The sequence below is a fragment of the Eretmochelys imbricata genome, chromosome 6 (assembly GCF_965152235.1).
Source record: "Eretmochelys imbricata isolate rEreImb1 chromosome 6, rEreImb1.hap1, whole genome shotgun sequence".
NCBI classification, from domain to species: Eukaryota; Metazoa; Chordata; order Testudines; family Cheloniidae; genus Eretmochelys; species Eretmochelys imbricata.
The window spans coordinates 64,946,709-64,973,077 of NC_135577.1; the positions used below are offsets into that span (position 1 = coordinate 64,946,709).

The 26,369-nt window shown below is 42.5% G+C and overlaps 2 protein-coding genes across 4 annotated transcripts in view; one reads left to right on the plus strand and one right to left on the minus strand.

Annotated features, from left to right (window-relative positions):
* Nucleotides 1-7,563: 7,563 nt before the first annotated feature.
* On the minus strand, nucleotides 7,564-17,005 carry ERH (ERH mRNA splicing and mitosis factor). 2 transcript variants are annotated; one of them, XM_077818734.1, is made up of 5 exons: nucleotides 16,834-17,005; nucleotides 14,437-14,524; nucleotides 12,641-12,761; nucleotides 9,313-9,458; nucleotides 7,564-7,751 (listed from the first exon to the last, which is right to left on the minus strand). In XM_077818734.1, the coding sequence occupies exons 1-4, from the start codon at nucleotides 16,834-16,836 to the stop codon at nucleotides 9,356-9,358; spliced, it is 315 nt and encodes a 104-aa protein (XP_077674860.1). In that variant the 5' UTR covers nucleotides 16,837-17,005; the 3' UTR covers nucleotides 7,564-7,751; nucleotides 9,313-9,355. The 2 variants fall into 2 exon arrangements, with proteins under 2 accessions (XP_077674860.1, XP_077674859.1); XM_077818733.1 differs by lacking the exon at nucleotides 7,564-7,751 and having other exon boundaries at nucleotides 8,981-9,458.
* A 224-nt stretch (nucleotides 17,006-17,229) lies between these two features.
* The window catches only part of SLC39A9 (solute carrier family 39 member 9), a 37,887-nt gene continuing 28,747 nt past the window's right edge, over nucleotides 17,230-26,369 (plus strand). Inside the window, exon 1 of one of the 2 annotated variants that reach the window (XM_077818736.1) lies at nucleotides 17,230-18,058. In XM_077818736.1, the coding sequence (XP_077674862.1) occupies nucleotides 17,963-18,058 (96 nt within the window). In that variant the 5' untranslated portion in view covers nucleotides 17,230-17,962. The remainder of the gene's footprint in view (nucleotides 18,059-26,369) is intronic. The other variant, XM_077818735.1, reaches the window with a different exon arrangement.

Genomic DNA, 26,369 nt, shown 5'->3' on the forward strand with positions numbered 1-26,369 from the left:
TTGTACAGTAGGTGACTAGTCTCATCCTTTTGCAGATTGTAACATTCATCAGCGCTTGTAATCAGTCCTCCTCAGGTGCACTCAGAATCCCTTAAACATGTTCTCTGAGTGTTTCCAGGGACACCACAGAGAATAAATTTGTTGGCTTAAAGAGCACTTCTCAGGAAGACCAGGTTGTAAGTGGCTGAGACAGTTGCTCCAGCAGAAGAGCAGAGACAAGGAATGTGAATGAGAGAGTGAACTTCCAATCATGGCTACTACTGATGACCTACATGGCTGGGGAATATGATCCCAGGTTCAGGACCACAGCTGTACATAAATTATAGTAAGGACCCCTTAGGGACACACTATGTTGCAATAAATAAATACCCACACCCTTTTCAATAATTGGACATAAAACTTAGAGGAAAACATTTACACTGACCTGTGCATTACCTGAATAACCCATATTGGGGTGAATTCACAACTCGTGTAAGATTTTGATGGAGCTTTGCCACCACTCATAACATGGAGGACCAGTTTTTTTCAAAGGGATCACACAATTCTGCCTCCAGTTGTACAAATGCAGCTTTGCACACACAAAGTCTCATGCACACATTTTTAAAGCATAAGTATTTACACACTCGTGACAGAATTTACATGTGCAAAACCCATCACGTGCATGTACCATCATGCTCAAAGTGCACAGGCAGGTGTTTATGTACAAAATTGTCCAATATACAAGCAAAGGGCAGATAATAATGATTTCCAGAAGTTCCATCCCAATATGTATATTTTAAAGCCCCTGCATGCAGCACACTGAAGTTCAGTTGTGGTAGCCTGGAAGTAGAAATCACCAAAACGTCACTAAACTGAAGAGGATTTTCATTCCTCTGTTTACACCCGGGACTAAAACTGCCCTGGGTGGATCAAAAATAGAGTCTTGACTGCTCCTGCTAAAAGGTAATGCTTTGCGCTCCTAGACCATCTTGTGTCTAACGATCATGCCTCCCCCCCCCTCGCCCCCCGTGACATAAAACATTATTTTTATCCCCTCCCATGGATAGGAAAACTGAAAAACAGAGTTTGTGACTTGTCTGAGGTCACATAGCATGTCTGTGGCAGAACTGGGAATAGAACCTAGATCATTTGGCTTCAAATCATATCACTAGCTATGCTCCCTCCATATATCTTCATGTACAACTCCTCAAAGTTTATTTAGTTGAGTAAAGTGTGCTCGATTATCTGGGTTGGGGGTGTAAAGCATTGAAGGCAAAGTAGTTGTGGTTTTCATCCCAGTCTAGATACTCTGTGAGATGGCTGAAGCTTTTATCTGAATCGAGTTCATGGGACACTTTTGTTATTTTGCATTTACATAACTGTGTTTGTAATGCTATCTGTAACCTTCAAACGAGTTCAGAATCTCCACATAATATTGTCTCAATAATAAAAGTGAGTATAAAACCCGAAAGACCAACGCTGCTCACATGGGGGTGGGTTGGGGCTGCTGGAGAAAGATGTAGGAGGATGGAGTTGGTACTGACAAAAACAACCCAAAATGTATTTGTGTATGGGAGGGGGCATATTCAGGGCTTCTTTCACAGGCCAGGGCCCATGTCAGCTGATCTGTTAAATCGTGTCTTAATCTACCCCTAGTTCTAGCAGTATAAAGAAAGGGAAACAGCAGTAGAGGTACAATGTGTTTCCTAGCAATGAGCAAATGATCAGAGAGACTCAGAAAGCTGGAAATCTTTAAAAGGTTTTAAGATGCAGATCAATTTTCTCTGTGCTTTCACTTCTAAGTGGGCAAGATGCATATCTCTGGGTCTTGCCATTCATTACATGGACCCAGATGATGTTTCCATAACAGAGTTTAAATTCCCTAGACATAGGAGTCAAAATATTCGCAACAAGCAACTGCCAAAGCCTAGCCAATGCCAGCTGGACAGTACCTGAGAGAGTGCAAGTATTAAACTTCAAAGAGCCATGTCTCTTGTCTTCAAAGAGCCATCAGAATTGCCTTTAGTTTTCTGTCCAGCAAACTAAGAGCTGCCACATTAATAGCCCAGACACTTTAAAAATCACTTAATGCCACTTATCTGTGGTACCACTTACAGTACTATTAAAGACTCTTGAGGGAGGGAGGGATTATTTTTTGTCTTTCTCCGGCCTATTAGTAAATGCTACTTTGATCTCTAATGGCACCTGCTCAATTAGTGATCACATTGGCCCCAATGGTCCCTTCCACCACCTGATGCAGAAAGAAATCAAACCAGTGGAAAAACTATGAGAAAAATGTACAGAGAAAAGGCAGCTACATCATGTGCAATAATTCTGCTTTACTCTCATCAAATCTATCTATGCACTTTATTGCCTCTGTGAAACATCTGTGGAAGCCATCAGTCTAGTGAAAAATGGAGGCAGGTCCAGGGAGTGTTGGGCAGCAAGAGTCACTTTAAGCGCTATGTCCCGACCTCAGTGGCTCATGTGAAGTAACAAGGATTAGTTAATGCTACTCAGGCCTGGTGGTGGCCTGCTAATCAACAGCAATGATGCCATTGTGTGTGTGATAGGAATTGAACCGAACCCAAAGAAAAGTCCTGGGTGCTTAGAGTTTGGGGCAAGGTTTCTTGGCCATCCCTATTTCCTCCCTGCTTGCACTGCAGAGCTCAGTGCACATAGCAGCCACACACACGGGGAAGTGCTGTTTGTTTGTTCTCCAGGTGTTTTTGCTTTGGACAGAAACATAAGGACCATGGCAATAGAATAGCAGGTTTACTTTAGATTATGCGGATAGTGCAGGAGGTGGGATGACAGGACTGACGAGCATATGTACAAAGTTCATATTGCTAGGTAAACCCCCGCTGATGCTCTAGCAATGAGCTGGGCTAAGAAGCAAAGCTTGTTGTATTTGTATGTGTCAGACTCAATCTGAGCACGATTAAAAAGAAGAAAGAGAGCTATAAAGTGGAGCAGTGCCCAAAACTCAGCCCGCTAACCTGGTCACACAAGCATAATTCAGATTACAGTAATAAGAGCACTAATTGCTGATGTCCCATGTTTCCTTGTAACATCTCCAGATGGGCCTTTAATTAACTTCAGTGATTTTCAAATATAGTGCAGGTGAAATGATTAACAGATCATAATAAAAGCTGTCACTCATCATATGCAAAACCAAACATTTCCACTCAGGACAAGTGATGAATCCACTTCTTTGGTGTTCGATCAAACATCAGCTATTACTATTCATCCAGTGCTAAATAAAATTACAGCAGACAAGACAGTGTGTGAAAAAACTTTATAGGACTAGTAGCAATGCTTTAAAAGCAGTTTCTATTTCAAGTGATCATTCTTAGGCTAGCTGTAGGAAGTAAAAATATGTATTTTACAAAGATGCACTGAGGTCAACATTTTCATATCTTGCTTAAAGTTAGGCATCCGAATAAGTGGATTTTCCGAGGGGCTAAGCACCCACAGTTCCCACTGCTACTAGTCTCAGCAGAAGTGTACATGCTCTTGCATTAGTTAATAACACCGCAGGAAAAGATCCTGCGAAAACAGCAAGATTGAGAAACCAGATATCTTTATGCTTCCACCATTCTACTGGGTCAGCAGACCCCATGGGCTCCAACAGATACAAGGATGGCTCCATAATGGTTGAGGAAACCGGAACCTGACATTACATTTGTATCCCAGCAACCACTGCCTTTCATTGTCGATCAGAGTTTTCTTGATGGGCTGTTGGATTGCATTTATTTGTCCAGCAAGGCTCTGAGTGTGATTGCATTGCAGAGATTTGTGCTGGACCTGAAATATTATAATTTAATGTGGATTATAAGAAAGGCCCTTCATTTTCGTTTTGTTTAAAATGTCTAGGGAATTTCAGTGAAAAATGAAATAGATGAAAATTGGTGCAAAAAATTAACCAGCATTTTGGGGTAAATATTGGGGGGAGGATAAAAAAAAGAGGGGGAAAAAAGTTTACTACTGTGGTTTATTTATTTAACTGTATTTAGCTGCCTAATACATATCACCACTAGATGGCAGCCAAACACATTGAGATACTGTAACAAATAATTTAATATAGTTTGCTGTTGAATTTAAATTGAACTCACACACACTGCATGCCCCCTATGAGTTTATGAAACATTATTTCTAAGCCCCCTTACAAATAAAACTTTTCTTTTCTAATATACCAACAGTAATCTGTTGACTTGATATAAGGCGCTTCACTGTTAATTCCAGAAGTCCTAGGTAGCATAGGCCCCAAACTTTGGGTGAAAAGCAGTAACAGCTACTAGCTTGCACAAAACCAGGGAAATTTTTGGTAAAAATCAGTAATATCTGAAAACAAAGGGCCTTGATTATAAATAACTGATATACTTTATTCTAATTCAGAATGGCTGAAGACAGAAGTATTAATTTTTTCTGGTTTCAGTGTAATTTTGCTTGTCAGAAGTTTCCATGTTTAAATGCATGTTCAGTGTCCACACTGCTAGTAGCGTCATAGAAATGGTCTCTGTGTAGGTCTAGTTAATGAGGTGATGCAAGTGCTGTTTATAAAACTGGGTTGTGCTTTTTCTGCTTCCTTGTGATGTATAAAGAAGGTTGGAAAGCTATTTAATTTTTCTGCTTGGTTGTTGGTTTTTTTTTTTTTTAAACATTAGAACTGTCAGGCATGGTCCACCATGGGGTTGCTGGAGTTTTCCTTGAGGTGCACGTATTACAAGCTCTCTCCTTTGGAGATGTAATGTTGAATCTTTAACAAAGGCTTCCTTTCCCCAAACGTTAGGCATTGGAGTTACAAGTAAAGCAGACTGGCAACAACTCCCTTCTCCTCAGTTGCTCTGCTTTCAGTCTCTTGATACTTGTGATGGCAATTTCACAACCTCTTCACTTATTATATTCTTCCACGATATTCCAGATTTAAATTTTTTATTTCCATCTTTCTTTATCCCTCATAAAGCACTACAAAGGGGACAAACCCAATTTTGTTTCCTTTGCAGGTCACCTTTACCTCTTCAAAAGACTTGGTATGCTGCCTACCTCTGCACTACTGCAATGTGAAGGGGGAAGCTAGGTGGCATTTAACTCTTCAGAATAAGACACTCAAAGCCTGTGGTATATGGTAACTTGAGTTCTATGTTGAATGACCTGGTTTATGGGCAGGCTTAGGGCTTTCTGCAGGTGGCAAAATTTGGAACGATGGCAAAGATGTAGCTAAAGTGGCTGACAATATTCTGTCCCCTTCTCAATGGATTGCTGATTAATTAAAGCATCATTAATACAGCACAATCTATCACTTCTTGGGCACCCTGTAAAGCATCTGAAGCAGCCACACCAGTATGTGCTTATTCTTGGATGTTTACTTTCCTGTTACTGTAATTAACAATATACTGTAGAAAATGTGATTAACATTGATTTGTATTGAAATCAAATGATTTTAAAAGTAGTTTTGTCAAATAAGCAGAAAAATCAATTGCAAGATAGTTGAATTGAATACAAATGAAATTTGTCCCATCTTGATAAAATTTGTGAGATATGCAACAGTGATCTTTAAGGTTATGGTTGCTACAAACATTAAAGATACTGCCCGCTGAAAGCTAATTAATGAAGCAAAATCCAGGACTACGGTACTTATTCCTTTTTGAAGCTTGAGACAGTGAGAGAAACCTTGAGGCAGCACACCTGAATGAGGACATAACATTAGAGGTAACAAGTTGTGCTTTTTCCAGATCTCAGACTAGCAATTCAGGCAAGGCAAAATTACTGGCTGTGCTTTGAAAGGCGCTTGGAAATACAGAAGTTCCTCTGCAACAGTGGCTCTCAAACTTTTTTTACTGGTGACTCCTTTCACATAGCAACCCTCTGAGTGTGATTCCCCCCCCTTATACATTAAAAACACTTTTTTATATATTTAACACCATTATAAATGCTGGAGGCAAAGCGGGATTTGGGGTGGAGGTTGACACCTCGTGACCCCTGAGGCGTCCTGACCCCCAGCTCTACAACTTTAGTTAAGCATGCAGTACTATGACAAAATGAGTTTTTGGAATAATGTAGCTGGAAAATGCAGACAAGACTAGAGAGCCCATGCGAGGAAGACACTTACAAGGAACAAATATGATTTCTGGAGATCAATCAGGAGAACATGTTAAATTTAGACAAACATGCAAGAGCAACGTTTACTAATTATGGTGACCAATCCTCTCAGTGCACTTTCTTAGTCAGATGATGCTGTAGCCTCTGCAGCAGGACTAATGACAATACTTGCAACAGTTCCTGATCTGCAAAATGTCTACTCGGTTTGATACAAAAACCTGAGCTGAATTTTCCACAAAAACATGATGTAAACTACATGAATCAAGAGGGTATTGCATGGTGGCAGGAGATGGGAGACTGCATCACAGTTTACATTCTTCACTTAAACAGAGTATGGTAAGAATATTGATATCAGAAGTTAAGGTATTACCTGCTAGAAAGCGTTAATGAATTATTTGATGCATCTCCCCAGAGGATCTTCCCATTAGTAGTACAGATAGGGTGTTAGCTGGCAGTTTAGTCTGTTCTGGGCATTGATACCTCAACCTATGCAGTGTAGCAGTGGAGTTCTTCCACCCCCATCAGGTACACAACTACAGTGGTATGGTCTGAACTGATCCAAAATATTGTTGCTATGGGGAAAAGAACTACGAGCTGCAGAACAACTTCCCAATGATGTTAGGTGTATGGGAGAAAAAACAAAGTGGCTTTTTTGCAAATTGTACTTCGAATACATGAATTTTCTAGAGCTGAAAATTGTCAGAATAAATAAATGAAAGGAGGCTTGGGCTGGAGAGTTCAGAGACCCACTGGAGAGGAGTGGCAGAATACACAGCACCTGAGCTTCCTGCATCTCCAAGAACCTAGAGCCCTTATTTCTCCCATCATAGCCTTGAAGCAGCGATCAGTTTTATGTAGTTGGAAGAAGGCTTTCTCGATAATCCTTTTAGCCATTCATAGCAGAAGATGTAGCAGTAGTTTTTCAACTCCAAAGGTGTTCTCCAGTCAGCTGTACAGCTAAGCAGTTAGTGTTAATAGGCCAAAGATTTAAAATGCTTTGTTTTGTGAACAGCTGATTGTAGGAGGCAGCTCTGAGATTACATGGAGAATACTATTTCGATATCATAATAGTATAAAACTTGCTATTTGGCTTCCCAAGCCAGCAGCCAAAAGTTTGTTTCAGGAGCAAGGGACTCACAAGAGAATCTTAGATCAGTCAGAGAAAGCTGGGACTTGGGGGAGAATTCACGCCTCTTCTGCAGCCACTTTGCTACCTATAGTGCTCAACGGCCCCCAGGGAATTCTCCTGGCACCAAGGGGTCTCTGGCTCTGCATCCCCCTGTTCCCACAGGAGTCCTTGACTCAGAGGATGTTCTAGAGTAGAAATGGTCATGGACTTGTTACAGCAGCCGTAGCCAGCATCTGAGCCCAAACCAGCCCCAGCAAACCCAGGATCTGGGAGGCACAAACCACCTCCCATTGTCTGGCTCTGCACCAGCACAGGGATGAATCTAGACTCAAGAGAGCAAGAATGCAGAGAAGAGCAGAGAAGGTATTATTTTATTATTTATTTTTATCTCTGTATCGGACTCCTCATGCTGAAGAAGCCATAGTCTTTGGAAACGATAGGGAAAAAAAGTTGTGTGTGAATTAACTTTATTTAGTTCCTCTGGTGAGCAATCATTCTTTAGCTACCATAGTTAAGCCCCAATGTGTCTTCTCAAAGTGACCTGCAAAAGGAAAAAGGGCTTTTTTTTTTTTTGCACTTATTTATTATGTATAAAGGCCTACAAGGTTTTCCTTCCAACTTTTTCACATTAGAAATTCAAGTCCTGTCTATGCTGGAAGAAATTACTTCAAAACTAGTGCAATGTTGCCCTCATAAGAGCAAAGACTGAAAGCTAAACAAATGAGGGGAAGGGATTTTTAGTCACTATTTAGCAAAAATGCCTTTTCTCTAAAATGTTACAGACCCAACACCTTCACCCCTTCAGCTGAAGTGGTAGAGCTCCCAATGGAGCAACAAGATGAAGGAAGACCAGACTTGACATTCCTGATTATTCTAAGTTTAAAGAAAACTGTAGGAAAAAAAGCCACCTTAAAAAAAGGTTTCAGGCCCTTTACCCATGAAGTAGCAAGAAAGGACAAGCCCTATTTAAAAAAAATCCTCTGCAATCACCTTAAAGAAAGCTACATTCTATGCAGCATCCCTGAAAGACAGTCTTCCAAAACACAATGTGTCGCAGAACTTTTAAAATACATTTTTGGGGCCTCAAAAGGACACTTATCCCTCTAACTACATTAGTATACTGAGCAGAATGTTCAAGCACTGTTTGTTTCCTCGATAGTTTACTTTGTTTATAAATACATTAAACCTTTCAACAGATAAAGGTGAGCCCCACTCATGGCAATCAGAGCCCCTCAATATTAAAAAACTGCCAGTTCTAGTATAAATGTAAGAGTGGTTCTGGCAACACCACTATAAACATGATGTTCTTTGTCACCACATGACCCATTAAGTAAAGTATTTAAGAATTTTAGTTGTCCTTTTAAATTGTGCGTTACTTTAACCAGCATACACTCCTTCCAGACTGTTCAGTCCTACGTGTTTCAAAGATTTTTTTCTTGCATACCACATAGCTTTATACTAACAAACCTTTTCCTTTTATACTCCAAGTGGAAAGATTTTCACCAGCAATAAGTATAAATCCTGGGCGCTCTATCAAAGCCATAAGCACTCAGTCCAAGAGACCCATCAACTTTGTTTACAGACCTTGTTGTTTTGCAGCACTTAGGAAAAAGTTTGCTCATATGAAGCTATACACTATGCAACAGAAAATCTTTCAGAGTTCAGTCCACGTACTCCTTCCAATCCCTGTTATACAGCACACTGACCAGTAGGATTTAAATTACTCTAAAGTGCTTTACAAGTCAGATAAGAAGTCCAGTACACATAAGATTTAACTAAAGAGCATTCATTTTATTTTCCACTAAGTCTTTTGTCTCAATGACATAACTAATAGTTGGACATCCTGCAGAAGGGCACATACAGTGAATCTGGTGAAGCATATGAACAGCCCTAGGGGGTTGACCAAAAGTAGGATTATTAGCTAACCAGAGAGAAAGTTAAATCCCTGCCAAAGATGTTACATTTTCTTCTTCATTTACACTAAAAAGAGGGTTTCAAACTGAACAAAATCCTTGCATCTCTAACAATACATTCAGTCCTGACTAGTTTAACAAGATGACAACAGGATGACTATAATACAAAACTTCTACTACTGTACACACCTGTTGTCCAGCCCTCCCCAAGCCCCATAATGAGGCTGCCCCATTATTTGCTTGCTTGCTGAGCCTGCCTGCGGAGGAGGACGTAGATCTTCTCCTTTATCCAGTCTTTATTGTAGGGTTGGTATGTCTGAGTGTCAGCACGGTAACTAGGGAAAGAAAAAAACGGTTAATGTAACATTGCTTTGTCCTTTGGTTTTACATTTCAGAAGAGGCTTAACAACTGTTTGTAAAGCTCACAAAGTGTGTGAGATAGCAAAGTAATTATCCATGTTTTACAGACAGATAGCTGAAGCCTAATCATGCTTCCATTTGACTGAGTGGGAATTTTAGCTGAAGTAACCTTGATCAAGTTACACAGCAAATCAGTTGAAAAGCATGGAACAGAACCCAGATGTTTCAAGCACCAGTAACTACTAGATCACATTCTCTCTCTTTTACATTAAAATTCAGGAAAATGATTTTCCTCCATCTACAGAAAGTAGAAAGTGAAGAGAGAAAGCCTTTAAAAAGTGTTTAACACCTCAGAATTTGAGAATTGTACACAAGTCATGAAACATTTTTAAAAAATCAAAATGCTGGTCCTCCTTAAATTTAAGAAATAGCAGGCAAGGTATTAATTTTCAAACATTAAATAAGTGAGAAATTTGGAATTTAAGACCACAGATTTTCTACTTGTGCTTATAATCTTTAAAGAAGTTTTTTTTAAACCAAAGATCTTCAAGTCATGTGAGGCTTTATAGAGCTCTTAAGTGTTTTCTTCATTCTCCCTAACAAAAGATCAAAGCCAAGAGAATAAGGAAGCAGCTCCAGCCAGCAACCCATTCACATATCATCTGGCAATGAGAGTCTAGATCCCAGAACAAGCAGGCTCCCCAAAAAAGAAGGCTGCGATCTAAGCTCTCACACATTCATTCTCTCTTTACAAGTCAGGGATTACAAATTTATTTGAGCTCATTTACTGTATAAAGTAACACAAAGTTCATCACCAAGCTCGACAGACCCAGGAAACATTATATTAAAACACTGCCTCCACTGCTGCCAGTCCTAGCTACTTATAGCAAAAGCAACTCAGCAAGCTGATGCATGAAGGGAGGTATCTGTGTAGATGCAGTACTAAGATTTGTCCCTTCATGCCCAGTTTTAATACTTAAATCTGGGATGTGCCTTTTAAAATATACAGTGCCTGACCTGGATACTCCAAGAAAGTGTGGTGTAACAGGATTAACAGAACATCTCTGAACACAATCCTTTCTACCCACGTGACAAGGACAAGAAAGGGAACATTGGCATTAAGCCGTGGATGAGCCAAAAATTAAGATCTGTAATGCCATTTGATTCAGTCCAAGATACTTTAGAGGTTTTACAGAACAAACAGAAAAAAAAAAAAAAATCTCACCAACGACCTTTAAAAACCCAGCAAGACTGTGACAAGTGTTTCAGTATCTCTATGCAATTGTAATAGATACATTCAGGATAAGCTACTAGGTTTTTACTAATTCTCAGAGCACTAAATGCATCTTTAAGAATCAGTAACTAAAGCTGCATTGAAAGATCCGGTATCAAGCAGCATAGGGATTTGTGTAGTCAAACTGTGCACAGTACATTACATGCTAAGTATGCCATCTGGTGGGAAACTATAAGCTAAAACAGAATTTGGCTCAAACACACTTTGGCTTTACTAGGTTTGACTAGGCTCCTGATTTAAAAAACATAACATTGTATTAGAAAACAGAGGCTCCTTTTTAAAAACAAGGATCATATCATTAATCTGTCAGAGGGGAAAACAAAATATAGCATGATTGGTCAACCCTGCACCACCCCAATACTGCTGTAGCTGGGGATCAGGCACAGCAGGAGGAGAACTGAAGGACAAGATAAAACTTCCAAAACTAGTATTAAGTGATCTTTTCATCCTTCTCGTCAATGACTTTGGCTGATGAATCTGAAAGGGTAAGGAATCCAAAGCCTGCAAGCTCTTTTCTGACTTCTCAAAATAATACGTCATAAAAACAAGTAATTGTATGAGAGAGGTAGGCACCTATTAAAAATAGCTTCACTGTGGCTGGATCAAGTTTTATAGAAGACTTACAGACCTGCACACATACTACACTCCGTAACTTCCTACAGTAGTTATCCAATGCTTTGACAATCCTTTTACAGTTAACTTCTACTCTGATTATGAAGAGCAGTTGCGCCCATGTCAGTTGAATTAACAGAAAAAAGTAGTTTAACTGAATGTTAGACTTCTTGTCTTATTCTACAAAATTTAAGGATGCAAGTCAAAAAGTAGCTGAATATTTATGGTATGAAAACCAGCTGTTAATTGCCAGAAGTGCTGAGATTTAAATTGTATTTTCCAGAGCAGAACAGTAGGGGAAATGAGTCTAGCCACCCACAGGTGTAGGAAAGCATGCAGAACTTACAATGCCATCTTGAGCTGCCCTCATCTTTTATATACAGAGAAGAACCCTGGAGACTGCAGGTGAGATTCTCTAGGTGACTTAAGACCACAACTGTTACTGAGAATCAATGGGACTTGTGTTCTTAAGTCCCTTAAGTAATTTTTTTTTTTTTTTAATATCCCACCCCGCATTTCTAACGTGCAATGCTCTGTCTTGATCCAGGTAAATTGACTACAGCGTACTCCACTTTAGGAAAGTTAGGTGCAGCCTGTAGGCTCCCTAGCACATTGCCAATATGGTCCTCAGTAGAGTAAGATTTACCAACACTGTGGCCTCTTCAGAAACAAACCATGCTACACAAGCTTTAGTAGCATTTGGAACTCCAGTACAAAGTTTTCTTATGAAGTTTTTGTTAAATGAGGGATCAAGCACTAGTTCTGGGCAGTTTATAATGCAATTTGTAATCTTACTGAAATGTGTTCGGGTACAAATACCTGAACTGTTATAAGCATTATTGTGGATAAAATCTGAAATGGAACTGTCAACTTCAAAGCTATGTGTACTTACTCTCAGACAAATGTTATGTCCCAGTGCAACTCTTGCTAAGGGTGATATGGAATGCCAGTCTGTTTTATGGAACACTGCTGCCTCACCAACACAGCTAGTTACACTTCACAGAATATAAAGAGCATTTTAAACGGAAATGACACACATTTCTGGTAAGCAACTGATAGGTACAGGTGAGAATGGAAAATATTATGATATTGTCAAGTATTATATCACTGATTTTGTACACAGGCTTAAGTGATTCCTTGTTACTTTTAAAACCACTGTTTTCCCAAAATGGGAGGGAAGCCATCCCTTCATCTGCAAAATAGGATGGGTGTTTTGAAGTACTACCTTCCATACAGCAGAATAGTACTTACACAAGACAACTGAGGTCTGCCAGGTCATCAATAAAATCAAACAACTGGCTGATGTCATATGTAATGGATGGGCTGTTGGGATTCATTCTCTTCAGATGTTCTTCATACATTTTACAAACTCCTGCAGAGAGATAAGAACTTTCAGTACCATCAATAATGGCATTAAAAGGCTAGTGGTTTCAGTTTGCCATAAGTTCCTTCTGGTATTAAAGTTATAGGCAACAATAAAGTTTATAGAAGCACATTTGGAATGGGAACATGCAGATGCTATAGAATTGTTTTAAAAGACAATACCACTCAGCTTTAATATTTTATTTCAATTTTACAATGTTGACTAGTTCTCCTAATTGTTTGTACAGCACCCAGAACACACTGATGTGGGAAATGGGTCGCTATTATTTACACCTTTTTAAGGTATCACAGTTAAGGAAGTACTGTCAAATAGTTCAAGAACATATCTTATGAAGTAGTGAGAAGTGTCTTCTGGATTTTAATTCTACACTTAGTTCAAGGCATAATTTTACAAAAATGTACAATATACTTTTTTTTTTACTGAGTACACAGGTCAAATATTTAGAATTATCTCATTGCTGGTTCTAAAGCAGCAAAGTTGACAAATCCTAGCAACAGAGCTGTACACTTGCCTGCTGTGCAACAGGATCAGACATCAAACAAGGAAGTAAATATTCTCAAATGGAGCAATGGACTTTCATACATAACAGGCAGAAAGTCAGTTTTCCAAATGTAAAGAGATCAGATTATAGCAGGGGTGAAAATATGATTATTGCACTTTCTAAAAAACCCACAAGAGTTCAATATTTTATACATTAATTTAAGATTCCTCTAAGCAGCAAATCAACATTTCCCATCTTGGAAGAAAAAGTCTTTTAGAATTTTTTTTTGGTGAGCAAAAATTATCTAGCTGAGGAAAACTTTAATGCTGTTGGTACAATAAGATAATTCTTGATGTTAGAGAGTATAAGAACTAACGTGATATACCAATTTTTTTAAATGTTAACCCAGTCAACTCTTCTTTATATTGTGCTAAAGTGTAATGCTAAATTAAACACCCAAATTGCTTCATGTGTGGTTATGCAGTCTGAACGGTCAGGTTCTGTGTCTCACAGAGCCTGGTCCTGAAGTGCTGAACACTCATTCTATGGACTTGAATGAGAGATGAGTGTGCTTAGCACCTCAGATAATGATGCCACCAGTGAATCCATATAAAATCAGCCCAATTTACAAATAAAACATTTTCTTCCATCTAGCCTGCAAACCAGTGTGTGTCTGAAAGTCAAACTGGTTTCTTTCTGGCTCACATACTCCTAGTAGCAGAGTTTGCAATTAGTATTTATTCAGTTGATTATGTGCAAAACAATGGGATCTAGATTACCGCTCATAGCAGTATTTGCTTTGTAGGGATTAGTAGTTAGAAAATTGGGATCTGATCCTGCAATGAGATGCACACAGGCAGACCACTTGCACAGTGCACATCTCATTGCAGTTTCAGGGCCTTAGTCAGTAAAGTCAGAATAGAACTCTGAATAAATACAGGAAGAAGATTTGTGAAGCAACGAACAGTCTTTTTGAAATAACTCTTTCGCCCCTTGCAGCAAACTGTTACACCTATAGGGCACTTTTTGCTAAGTTATTTTTATACCTTTTTAATTTAAGGAAACGTGTTCAGAATGGATTCTCTCAGCAGGTGAAAGTTTGGAAAAAATAATCAAACTAAACTGGCCTTAACAAGAAGAGATTGTCTAAAGCATCTTCATCCCAGAAGCAGCAATGCTTACCTTCCATGCACTCATTCACCGATTCATAGTCAGCATATGTTCTCCCTTCTGGCCTCTTAGTAGGCTGAACAAGCAAAATTGTGTGAGACTGCACAAAAACAAGACAGTGACTCAGACTTAAAAATACTCATTAAATACACAAAGACTAAACTGAAGTTTAGAAGACCAACCCATAAGACACAAATTCAGCTGTATTTCTAGTAATCAGATCTTATATACTTGTAACATATAAATCTTACTGTCTAAAGGAGAATCAGAGTAAGAGTCTTAAAATCACTTTGCATTTCTTTCTAAAAAAATCCTATGAGGCCTATAGTACAGAAAACAAATGTCACACTATACCATGAATTAGAAACTGAAAAGAGGACTGCCTCGTGGCACTGTTTTGGCCAGCAATTTTTTCTTCCAATCACAGTTGAGACTTGTCAATGTACACATGTGCTTCTCTCTTGGATAACAATCTTGTATTATTTCACACTCAAATGCACTGACTGCATTCAAGAAATAGTATGCAAGGCCCAGGCTGTTCCATTGTAAATACAACACCAGCGTAACAAAAGAAATGAGAATTAAAAAAAACCTACTATATTGGAGATTATATTGATTTGCTTATTCCATTGTAAATGCTGGCAGTTACTGGTTTTGTTTTAATACCCTAAATGATGGAAAACCAGGGTGGAATCAAACTTTCATTTCACTAACATTAAAAATCTCACCTCAAGGTGAAAAGCCAGCACATGAAACATGAGACTGAGTATTCACCATCAGTTACAAGTGAACACAAAGTTCCACAATTATAGTCTGCAGTTAGCTATTCAAGGATGAATGCATTTTAATTTCTAGGACTTTCTAGCTCCTTGCACCTTTCTCCAAAGCACCTGATACTGTCCACTCTAAACACGGTACTGGACAAGATGGAACTTTCATCTGATCTGTTATAGCAAGTCCTACTATGTTCCTGTCAGGACTTTTAAAAATGGCTTTAATTACCACCTACGGCCATTACCAAGCAAAACATGTTTAACATAGTGCAGAAAGCCAAAGTACTAAGGCTCAGACATCAGCATCTACTCAGTACGCACGCAGAAAGGCTTCTACCAACTATAGATTAGCTCTCAGCACATGACTAAGATGCTGCACCCATAGTGAACAGTGGACATCGGGGAAGCAGGAGATGGAAAGAGGGCAGGGCCAGAGCACTGATATAAGTACAATCAAGTGAATGCAGATAGTATGTAGCAGGGTTTTAAGTTACTCCTACTGCCAGCCAGAAGTAGTAGTTTGCTTGAATTGGCTCAAGAACTTCACTTAAATGAATGTCATAGTAGCATTAGCCCTTACAGAAGTGCTTCAAATATATCCTCCTCCTCACCGGCAGCGGTTAGTCAGCTACCAAAGCACTTATCAGTAGGCTTCCTTCAGTGTAGTTCACTTTCACATGAAAGTAACAAAACACTAGGATTATCATCTCTTTTTGCATTTCACTCAGTTTAACCAGTGAAGCAGTACAGATCAATTTCACTTTCTTTTCCTAACATATAAAGAGGGCTCTGGGTTCCAAGCGCTACAAGAAAGCATTTGAATAAAAAAAAAAGCTGTTTAATGGCATTATGTTCTACAAATTCAAGGTAGCGGCTCTTTGAATAAGAGTTTATATTGATTAAAAAGTGACCTGCAAAGGATTTTTTAAAAATTGGACTTGACTCTCCCCACGTGTGATGTATACAAGCCTTTCACTCCCTTTGGGGATTTCATTTACACTAGTTCTCCTGTCATCACAGACTTTTCCAGCCTACAACAAACCTCGAATTTCTGGAGTATAAACAAACGGAAAACGCATCGTGAGAAAACCCGCCTGGGCCCACGTGTGCAGCACAGAGAGCCAGACAAAGCCACAAGCCCAGTCACGGCGCGTGCAACTCGGTCACCCTAAGGCTAAACCCCCTGCCCCAGGGGCCAGCTGCCTGGGCAGACACGTGTTGGGGCTGTGGGTGAGGAATCTACCAGCGTGGATAAACAGGGGCCTTCGCCCCTCCCTGCGCAAGGAGCAGCCGAGGGCTGGAGATGTCCGCTGGGGAATCAGGGCCCCTCCTCCACCGCGGATGGGAAAAAAACTGCCGCCCCCGGGTGCCGCGTGAGGGTCCCCGTGATCTTGCCCCGCGCGAGCCAGACTCGCCCCCGCCCTTCCCCCCGCGGAGCTCGTGCGGTCGGGAAGAGGCGGGGTCTGTATCCCGCTCGGTCCCCAGCCCTGGAGCGGGGGGCGGGAGGAGACACGCGGCTGGGGACTCCGCCAGGCCGCAGCGCTACGTCGCCCTCAGCAGACCCATTCCCGCCACCACTACGTCGCGGCCCGACCGACCCGGTTCCTCCCCGCACCCCGGGATCCCCCCTCCTCACCATGGCGACTCGTTCTCCACAGCCCCGCTGACTGTGACGGTCCCGAACTAACAGTTCCCAACGGTCACCCGCAATCCCCTGCGCTAACCGGAAACACTCCACCAACCGCCAACCAGCCCTTAGTTCCCGACCATAGACATCACGAGACCAGACCAGAGCGCCTCCAGGGCGAGAGGAACTCTCGCGAGAATATCACAAGGCAAAGCGTCACCGGCGTTGCGTATGCCGGAAGGGGCACAATGGCGCCGTTCTTTGAGACTTTAGTAGTCATCTTTGATAGGGGCATCGTGTCCTATCAGAGGCTTTGCGCCTCTCGCCCCTTCCAAGATGGTCCCTTAGCGATTATTTGTCCGCCATCTTGGAATCAGGCGGGAAGTGGCGGCAGAAAGTGAGTCACGTGAGAAAGCCCCTCCGTTCCAGCCCCCCCCGCTGAGGGGAGGCTCAGGCGGCTAACCCGGAAGCTGCTCGCGGGAAGGGGAAGTGTCTGACTGCGGAGCTGCCACTTGGCCTCCATGGCAGCCGTGGGGGACGCCGGGCGCAGAGGGGAGCCGGAAGCCTGAGGGACTGAGCTCCCCACAGAACCGCTCCGCGCCCGCCTCCGCCAATCCGCTGAGACCAGGGGCCAGCGGGGGAAGGCGAAGGCCTTGCCGGCGTCTCCCTGCGGCCGGTAGGAAGGGCCGGGCTCCGTCCTTGCTGAGTCTCGGGGCGAGCGGCCTTTCTGTTGCCCCTGGGGCTGGTGTCGTCTGTGAGCGGGGTGGGCCCTTCTCTCACCCAGGCGAAAAGGTGCCCCCTGCCCCCGGGCTGTGGGAGAGAAAGGGCCTTTCCGCTCCCCCAGGGGTGGCCTAATCCCCTGGGGCCCTTGAGAGGGGAGGCGGCGAGAGGGAGAGAATCGTGGGATCCCAGCTGCTGTTGACAGATCCAGGGATCAGGGCCAGGAAAGCCGGGTGTCTCTCTCACACACTTAAGCTCTTGGGGGAGGGAGGGAGTTTGTGGCACCACCGGGGAAGAGGCGCCTCTGACCTTCATGACTCTGCTGGAGCCGCAACACCTGAACAAGTTGAAAAACTACATGCACTAAAAGCTGGAAAAGTTGAATTTCACTTTAAGCGAGTGGACAAAAAGCAACAACATGGATGATTTCATGTCCATCAGTTTGCTGTCTCTGGCTATGCTGGTTGGCTGTTACGTGGCAGGGATTATCCCCTTGGCAGTTAATTTTTCAGAGGTAAGCAGGTTCCACCAGACTGTCCATCCCTTGTCATGCAAGAATCTTGGGAATGAGAGAGACAGACACCTATCAACTCGTCTAGCTCGTCCCCTTGGGGCTACTGCTGGCTTGTTACCAGTGACAGTTTAAATTAGGGAGATTTCAAAAGAAACATTAAGTGAAATATTAAATCTCATTCAACAGTACAGAATCTGTGATGAATGTAAAATGTATTTTAAATTGCTTTAAAATGAATCCTACAATTAATTTGGAACTGCAGATCTGAACCTCTCATTGCCAAAGTAGAACAAAGACTCTGCATGAGTAGGAGGGAGGTGGCAGAAGCTTGATGTTTCTTTTTCAAAATGGTTTTAGACTATAAACTCTTGAAGGCAGTGACTGGTTTTTACTCTATGTCTGCATAGTGTCTGGGTAAGGCTTCTAAAAACACTAGTACAAATAATAAGAGAAATTCTCTACAAAACTCAATGTTTCCCTCTTTAATTTTCCACAATAATATTCCAAAACCACCATCATGGTTGCTCTCCCTGTGCCAAAAAAAAATTGGGTTTGATTACTTCTAGAGTTCACAAAAATCTTCTGAGCATTATGTAATCTATTTTGATACTTATATGGTCCACATTACTGAAGTATTTGAGGGAGATGGGGTGATTTAATAACCCACTGTTCTCTCACCTCTTATGAGCTGAATCTCATATCTTCACAGTTCTCCATTGTTCAACAGTGACCCCACCTCTCCCAGTCCCCCAAATAGTTTGTTTTTATATTGGGGTAGCACCCAGAACCCCCAGTTAGGACTGGGGCCCCATTGTCTTAAGTGTTTTACAAACAATAAAAGTTCCTGCCACAAAGAGTTTATGATATAAGTATAATATAGTGTTAGGAGCCTTATCCTTGATAAGGCACATTAAGTACACAACATTGATTTGGGGGTTTACATGAATGAAGACTGTCATAGAGACATTAAGATGAAGAAATATCTTCTGGAGAAGAGAGAGAAACTTCTTTTATTAAATAAAACACACGTTAGGCACCAACGGATTTCTTCCCATAATTAAATGTTTAATGCTTGGCTCTGAGTTCCCTTTTTGCTTTAGATATGATGTATATCAGTGGCATTACACTTTTTTTATTTGTGATTGTAATAATGGAATGAGTAAATGAAAGGGGGAGTTTAGAAGTGAATGTGATATTGAAAGTTTGTAGAGAAAATGTCTTAATAGGAATTATGGCCAGCTCATAGTCTCATTAGCAAGGTAGCATCTTATGTATTAGCAGTAATGGTTTAACTAGTAAATCCTTTCCTCATTTTTCTTCCTTTGCTTGTTACAAGAATTTGGCCTTTCTGGAATATTCACTAACCTGGTGTGCAAAAATATTGAGTTTATTTCCCTTTGTTCAAGGTTTAATTCCAAACTGTAATCCTAGGGTTCTAAACTAGATTAGTTTAGGGGTGAAATTACCTTTGCTTAGAATGTTGTGAGATGTGGGTGCAGACAGTCTCAAAAGAAGGTTCCAAAGTCTGTATAACTACAGATTTTGAGTGAAGCAGTTTGTTTAAGGGATGGTTTAGTGAATTGTTAACTGAAAATCTGTTTACCTAATTAATTTTCAAATAAGGACAAGTCAATTTAGACCCAAATTCTTTTTAACTTGACTGACATGAAGACACTCTTGTGACTGTGCAAGAAAACAGTGTGGATTTTATGGTTCTCTTGTTCTGTGCATATTTTACAGTAACTCCTCGCTAAAAGTCGTCCTGGTTAAGGTTGTTACGTTGCTGATCAGTTAGGGAACATGCTCGTTTAAAGTTGCACAATGCTTCCTTATAACATTGTTTGGCAGCCACCTACTTTGTCCACTGCTTTCAGGAACAGCAGCCCGTTGCAGCTAGCTGGTGGGGGCTTGGAACAAGGTTAGATCGGCAGCCCCCCATCCGCTTCCCTAGGTTCCCTGTGCAGCAGCCGCCCAGAAGGCTTCCAATTGCCCGCAGTTCAGCCCTCCCCCCGCTGCCATGTGCCACTCCTGCCCTCTGCCTTGGAGCTGCTCCTCGGAGCCTCCTGCTTGCTGTGCAGGGGAGGAGGGAAGGGGGGGAGCCTAATGTCAGGGTGTCCCCCTCTCCCCTACTCCTGCTCCCTGCTTACCCTTTCTCCATATAGAGCAGGGTGGGGATAGGACAGAGCTCGGGACAGGGAGAGGGAGAGACCAAGACTGCAGTTGCTGTCTCAACTTCCTGATCTTTTTAAAGGCAATGTACTTAGAGTTTGGTCGGCATACTTAAAGGGGCAATGCACATCTCTCTCTCTCTCTCCTACACACAGGGTGTGTGTCTCTCTCTGTCTCTGTCTGCCATGCTGTCTCCCCTCCCTCCATTCGTGCTGCCTTGTGGAGTGTGAGGCTACATTAACAACGTGTTAACCCTTGAGGGCTCAGCCAAATGCTAGTTCATCATTTAGCAGTAAGGCATTCCCTGGGAAATATCCCACCCTCTTCCACCCTCTAACTTCACCACCTCAACCAAGCTTCACAATCATCATTGCTGGGTACAGTATTAAATTGTTTGTTTAAAACTTGATGTGTGTAGGTCAGGTCTCCGCTACTGGTGCTATAGCTCTCCTACTGTAGCACCATAGTGTAGACCCTTCCTACAGCAATGGAAAGGTTTTTTCTGTTGTAGGTAATCCACCACCCTCGGTGGTGGTAGGGTAGGTCCACAGAAGCAGTCTGCTGTCAAACTAGCCATGCATCCACACTAGTGTTTGGGTTGGCATAACTATGTGATTACCCCCGAGGGAGCGACGTAGCTATCTATGCCTGTCAGAATTTTAAGTGTAGGCAAGGCCTCAGAAACATGTTTAAGCTAAATTATATAAGTCACTCTTAAAATGAAATGTGTGTCCACACAGTGGTTTCCATTAGTTTATCTAAACCGGTGTACATTTGTGTGTGTAGGTAAGACCCTAATGTGGCTAGTCTAATGATTCTGATTGCAACATGTTTGTGTTGTGAGGTGTCACTATACATTATTAATTTTCATGAAATTACTTGTTCTCTGGTATTTTTTTTTTCACTTTGACCTCTGACTAGCTGATGATTATATTTTAAACAAATAAGTTGTTAGTTTCATCACGAACTAGCACTTGGCCTTGTTATGTATCAAATTCGGATGATGGTGACTGCTTTTTCACTGCAGTTTGCTAATTGTTTAAGAAAAACTAAACTTTTGCAGTGACATCTTTGTAGTTGTGTAGAGAGTAGAATACCTTTTTATAGTCCATTGCAATTTTTATTTAATCCTTCTAGTCAGACTTTCAGATCAGTATAAGGGCCATGGTAAATTTTTTGAAGAAGTATCATAAAACAGTTGGGGTCATTCTGCATTTATGTATCTCCTGATCACACTTCTTTTCTTTTTTTTTTTTTTTTAAATCAAGCTGACATAAACTGTGTACTGGTGCTTTTGAGAGCTCCTTTGTCATTTTTGACTACTACAGTGCCATAATTCAAGCTTTCCTTTAAATAAACACTTTTAATGATTTTCATGACTTCTGTTTAAACCTACCTTGGGGATTGAATCCCTTCTGTAATGTGAAATTTTAGATGCTTGCAAAACAGGAATTTCACTACTTACTCCAGTTTTAATCCTTTACTAGAATTCATATTCATTTTTTTAATGTGAAAAGTTTAAGCCCTGGCAAGGTTTTAGGTTTTTTTACATGGGTCCATCTATAGTAATTTTCACTTGTGCCATTTTTTTAAAATTAAGTCCATTTGTCTGACGGTATGTTGCTGGAGAGGGGTCTTTAAAGCAGAGTTGTACTCAGGAAAGTGTAGTTAGGACAACTTCTTGCACATAAGAACGGCCATATTGGGGTGGACCAATGGTCCATCTAGTCCTCTAGCCTGTCTTCTGACAGTGGCCAATGCCAGGTGCTTCAGAGGGAATAAACAGAACAGGTAATCATCAAATGATCCATCCCATCGTCCACTCCCAGCTTCTGACAACAGAGGATAGGGGTATGTCTACACTACAAAATTAGGCCGATATTATAGAAGTCGATTCTTAGAAATTGATTTTATACAGTCGATTGTGTATGTCCACACTAAGCGCATTAAGTCGGCAGAGTGCGTCCTCACTACCGTGGCAAGCATCGACTTATGGAGCAGTGCACTGTGAATAGCTATCCCACAGTTCCTGCAGTCTCCGCTGCCCATTAGAATTCTGGGTTAAGCTCCCAATGCCTGATGGGACAAAAACATTCACGGGTGGTTTTGGGTACATGTCGTCAGTCACCCCTCCCTCTGTGAAAGCAACGGCAGACAATCGTTTCGTACCTTTTTTCTGTGCGGATGCCATACTGCTTTCAGCAGATGGTGCAGTAGGACTGCTAATCATCGTCATTCACTGCTTCCGCTGCAACTCTGCTCTGCTGCTGTTGTCTCAATAGTGAATTTCTCCATGTTGTCTGTCATGGGCTCCCGGGTACGTGTGTTCTTCCTCGGGAAACGTACGCAGTGCTAACTGTCGTCCTCCACCACTTCTGCTGTAACTCCACCTAGCAGGTCCTCTCGTCGTTCTCTATAAATATCTATTCTCATGTCATCCATTGTCAACCATTGCTTCCATTGCAACTCTGCTCTCCTGCAGACGCCATACCACGGCAAGCATGGAACCCGCACAGATCACCACGGCAGTTATGAGCAGTGTAAACACCTTGCGCATTATCCTGCAGTATGTGCAGAACCAGAATCTGCAAAAGCAGGCAAAGAGGTGATGGCAGCATGGTGACGAGAGTGATGAGGACATGGACACAGACTTCTCTCAAAGTACGGGCCACAGCAATTTGGACATCCTGGTGGCAATGGAGCAGGCTCATGCCATGGAATGCTGATTCTGGGCCTGGGAAACAAGCACAGACTGGTGGGACCGCATAGAGTTGCAGGTCTGGGATGATTCCCAGTGGCTGTGAAACTTTCGCATGTGTAAGGGCATTTTCATGGAACTTTGTGACTTGCTTTCCCCTGCCCTGAAGCGCAAGAATACCAAGATTAGAGCAGTGCTCATAGTGCACAAGCGAGTGGCAATAGCCCTGTGGAAGCTTGCAACGCCAGACAGCTACCGGTCAGTCGGGAATCAATTTGGAGTGGGCAAATCTACTGTGGGGGCTGCTGTGATGCAAGTAGGCAGCGCAATCACTGAGCTGCTGCTATCAAGGGTAGTGACTCTGGGAAATGTGCAGGTTATAGTGGATGGCTTTGTTGCAATAGGATTCCCTAACTGTTGCGGGGGCGATAGACGGAACACATATCCCTATCTTGGGACTGGAGCACCTTGGCAGCCAATACGTAAACCGCAAGGGGTACTTTTCAGTGGTGCTGCAGGCACTGGTGGATCACCGACATCAACGTGGGATGGCCAGGAAAGGTACATGACGCTTGCATATTCAGGAACTCTGGTCTGTTTGAACAGCTGCAGGAAGGGACTTACTTTCCAGACCAGAAAATAATTGTTGGGGATGTTGAAATGCCTATAGTTATCCTTGAGGACCCAGCCTGCCCCTTAATGCCCAGGCTCATGAAGCCATACACAGGCAGCCTGGACAGTAGTCAGGAGCTGTTCAACTATAGGCTGAGCAAGTGCAGAATGGTGGTAGAATGTGCATTGGACATTTAAAAGCGTACTGGCACAGTTTACTGACTCGGTTAGACCTCAGCGAAACCAATATTCCCACTGTTGTTATTGCTTGCTGTGTGCTCCACAATATCTGAGAGAGTAAGGGGGAGACGTTTATGGCGGGGTGGGAGGTTGAGGCAAATTGCCTGGCCTCTGATTATGTGCAGCCAGACATCAGGGTGATTAGAAGAGCACAGGAGGGCACGCTGCACATCAGAGTAGCTTTGAAAAACCGTTTCATGACTGACCAGGCTACGTGTGACAGTTCTGTTTGTTTCTCCTTGATGAAAACTCGCCCCCTTGGTTCACTCTACTTCCCTGTAAGCTAACCGCCCTCCCCAGTTCCATCACCACTTGCAGAGGCAATAAAGTCATTGTTGCTTCACATTCATGCATTCTTTATTAATTCATCACACAAATAGGGGGATAACTGCCAAGGTAGCCTGGGAGGGGTGGGGGAGGAGCGAAGCACCGGGTGGGGTGGTGGATGAGGAGAGGAGGGAAGGACAAGGCCAGGGCCACATTGCACTTCAAAACTTATTGAATGCCAGCCTTCTGTTGCTTGGGCAATCCTCTGGGGTGGAGTGGTTGGGGGCCCGGAGCAGGGGGCCCCCCACCGCATTCTTGAGTGTCTGGGTGAGGAGGCTGTGGAACTTGGGGAGAAGGACGGGCGGTTACACAGGGGTTGCAGCTGTGGTCTGTGCTTTTGCTGCCTTTCCTGCAGCTCTACCAGATGCCAAAGCATATCAGTTTGATCCCCAAGTAGCCTCAGCATTGCATCCTGCCTCCTCTCATCACGCTGCCGCAACCTCTCATCTTGCTCGTCCCTCCTGTCCTCTCATTCATTTTCTGTTTCCTGGACTCTGCCATTGTTTGCCTCCACGCATTCTTTCAGTGCAGGAGGACTGCATGAGCTCAGAGAACATTTCATCGTGAGTGCATTTTTTTTCGCCTTCTTATCTGCACTAGCCTCTGGGACAGAGCGTTGAAATATTTGCAACTGCTGGAGGAAAAAGGGGGAGAGCAGTATTTAAATAGACACAGTTTAGAGAACAATGAGTAGACTCTTTCACGGTGAACCAAGTTGTTAATATTACATAGCACATGTGCTTTTGGTACAAGGTCGCATTTTGCCTCTTACATTGAGGGCCTGCTGGTTTGGTGTGAGAGATCACACACGCAGGGCTGGGCAACAGAATTCGGCTTGCAGGCAGCCATTGTAAACCACAGTCTTTCAGCTTCTTCAACCTCCATAACATGTGGGAATGGTTTCAAACAGCAGCGCCGTCCTTTCCCATACCAAGCACCTCTCCCTACCGCGTGACTAATATCAGGGAAGATCCCTGCCAGCCAAACACAAACAGCTCAGCGTGAACGGGCCCCCCCTCCACCGTGTGGCTAAAAGCAGGGAGGATTTCTTTTCAGCCACAGGCAAACAGCCCAGCAGGAAAGGCCACCTCTGAATGTCCCCTTAATAATGTCCCTGGCGGATTTCCGCTCCATTCCCAGACATGTTAACAGACTTTTCCAGTAGCTGTACTGGCCGCGAATGCATCCCAAGTCTTCAGGGCAAATTAATCATTAAACACGCTTGCTATTAAAACATGTATTATATTTACAAAGGTACACTCACCAGAGGTGCCTTCTCCGGCTTCATGGTCCGGGAGCCCGCCTTGGGAGGGTATTGGCTCCAGGGTGATAAACAGTTCCTGGCTGTCGGGGAGAACGATTTCTCCACTTGCCTGTTGTGTGCTGTCCTCCTCCTCCTCATAGTCTTCCTCGTCCCGTAAATCCTCATCCCTGTTGCGTGAGACTACCACCTTGGAGATTTTTTCAAATATATTGGCATTTCATCTTTTGAAATGGAGTTCTGATAGCGCGGATTCATCTCCCCTTACAGTGATCAGATCCAGTACCTCCCGTTCGGTCCATGCTGGAGCTCTTTTGCGATTCTGGGACTGCATGGTCACCTCTGCTGATGAGCTTGCCACGCTGGGCAAACAGGAAATGAAATTCAAAAGTTCCCAGTGCTTCTCCTGTGTATCTAGCCAGTGCATCTGAGTTGAAAGTGCTGTCCAGAGCGGTCACAATGGAGCACTCTGGGATAGCTCCCGGAGGCCAGTACTGTTGAATTGCTTCCACACTACCCCAAATTTGACCCAGCAATGTCAACTTCAGCGCTAATCCCCTCGTCGGGCAGGAGTACAAAAATCTATTTTAAGAGCCCTTTAAGTCAACAAAAATGGCTTCTTCGTGTGGACAGGTGCAGGGTTAAATCAATCTAACGCTGCTAAATTCGACCTAAACTCATAGTGTAGACCAGGGCTAGGGCACACTCAGAACATACTGTTGCATCCCCGACCATCCTGGCTAATAGCTATTGATGGATCTATGTTCCATGAACTTATCTAGTTCTTTTTTTGAACCCGACTATTGTTTTGGCCTTCACAATATCGTCTGGCAATGAGTTCCACAGGTTGACTGTGCACTGTGTGAAGAAGTACTTCCTTTTGTTTGTTTTTAAACCTGTTGCCTGTTAATTTCATTGGATGACCCCTGGTTTTTGTGTTACATGAAGGAGTAAATAACATTTCCTTATTCACTTTCTCCATACCAGTAAAGATTTTATAGACC

What these genes read in the sequence shown, in the direction of transcription:
- ERH (XM_077818734.1), bottom strand. An exon ending in GGTGAATGAGTGCATGGAAG is followed by an intron (nt 12,762 to 14,436) that starts GTAAGCATTGCT and finishes ATCTCTCTGCAG; the next exon opens with GAGTTTGTAAAATGTATGAA. An exon ending in GCAGACCTCAGTTGTCTTGT is followed by an intron (nt 9,459 to 12,640) that starts GTAAGTACTATT and finishes TTCTTTCCCTAG; the next exon opens with TTACCGTGCTGACACTCAGA.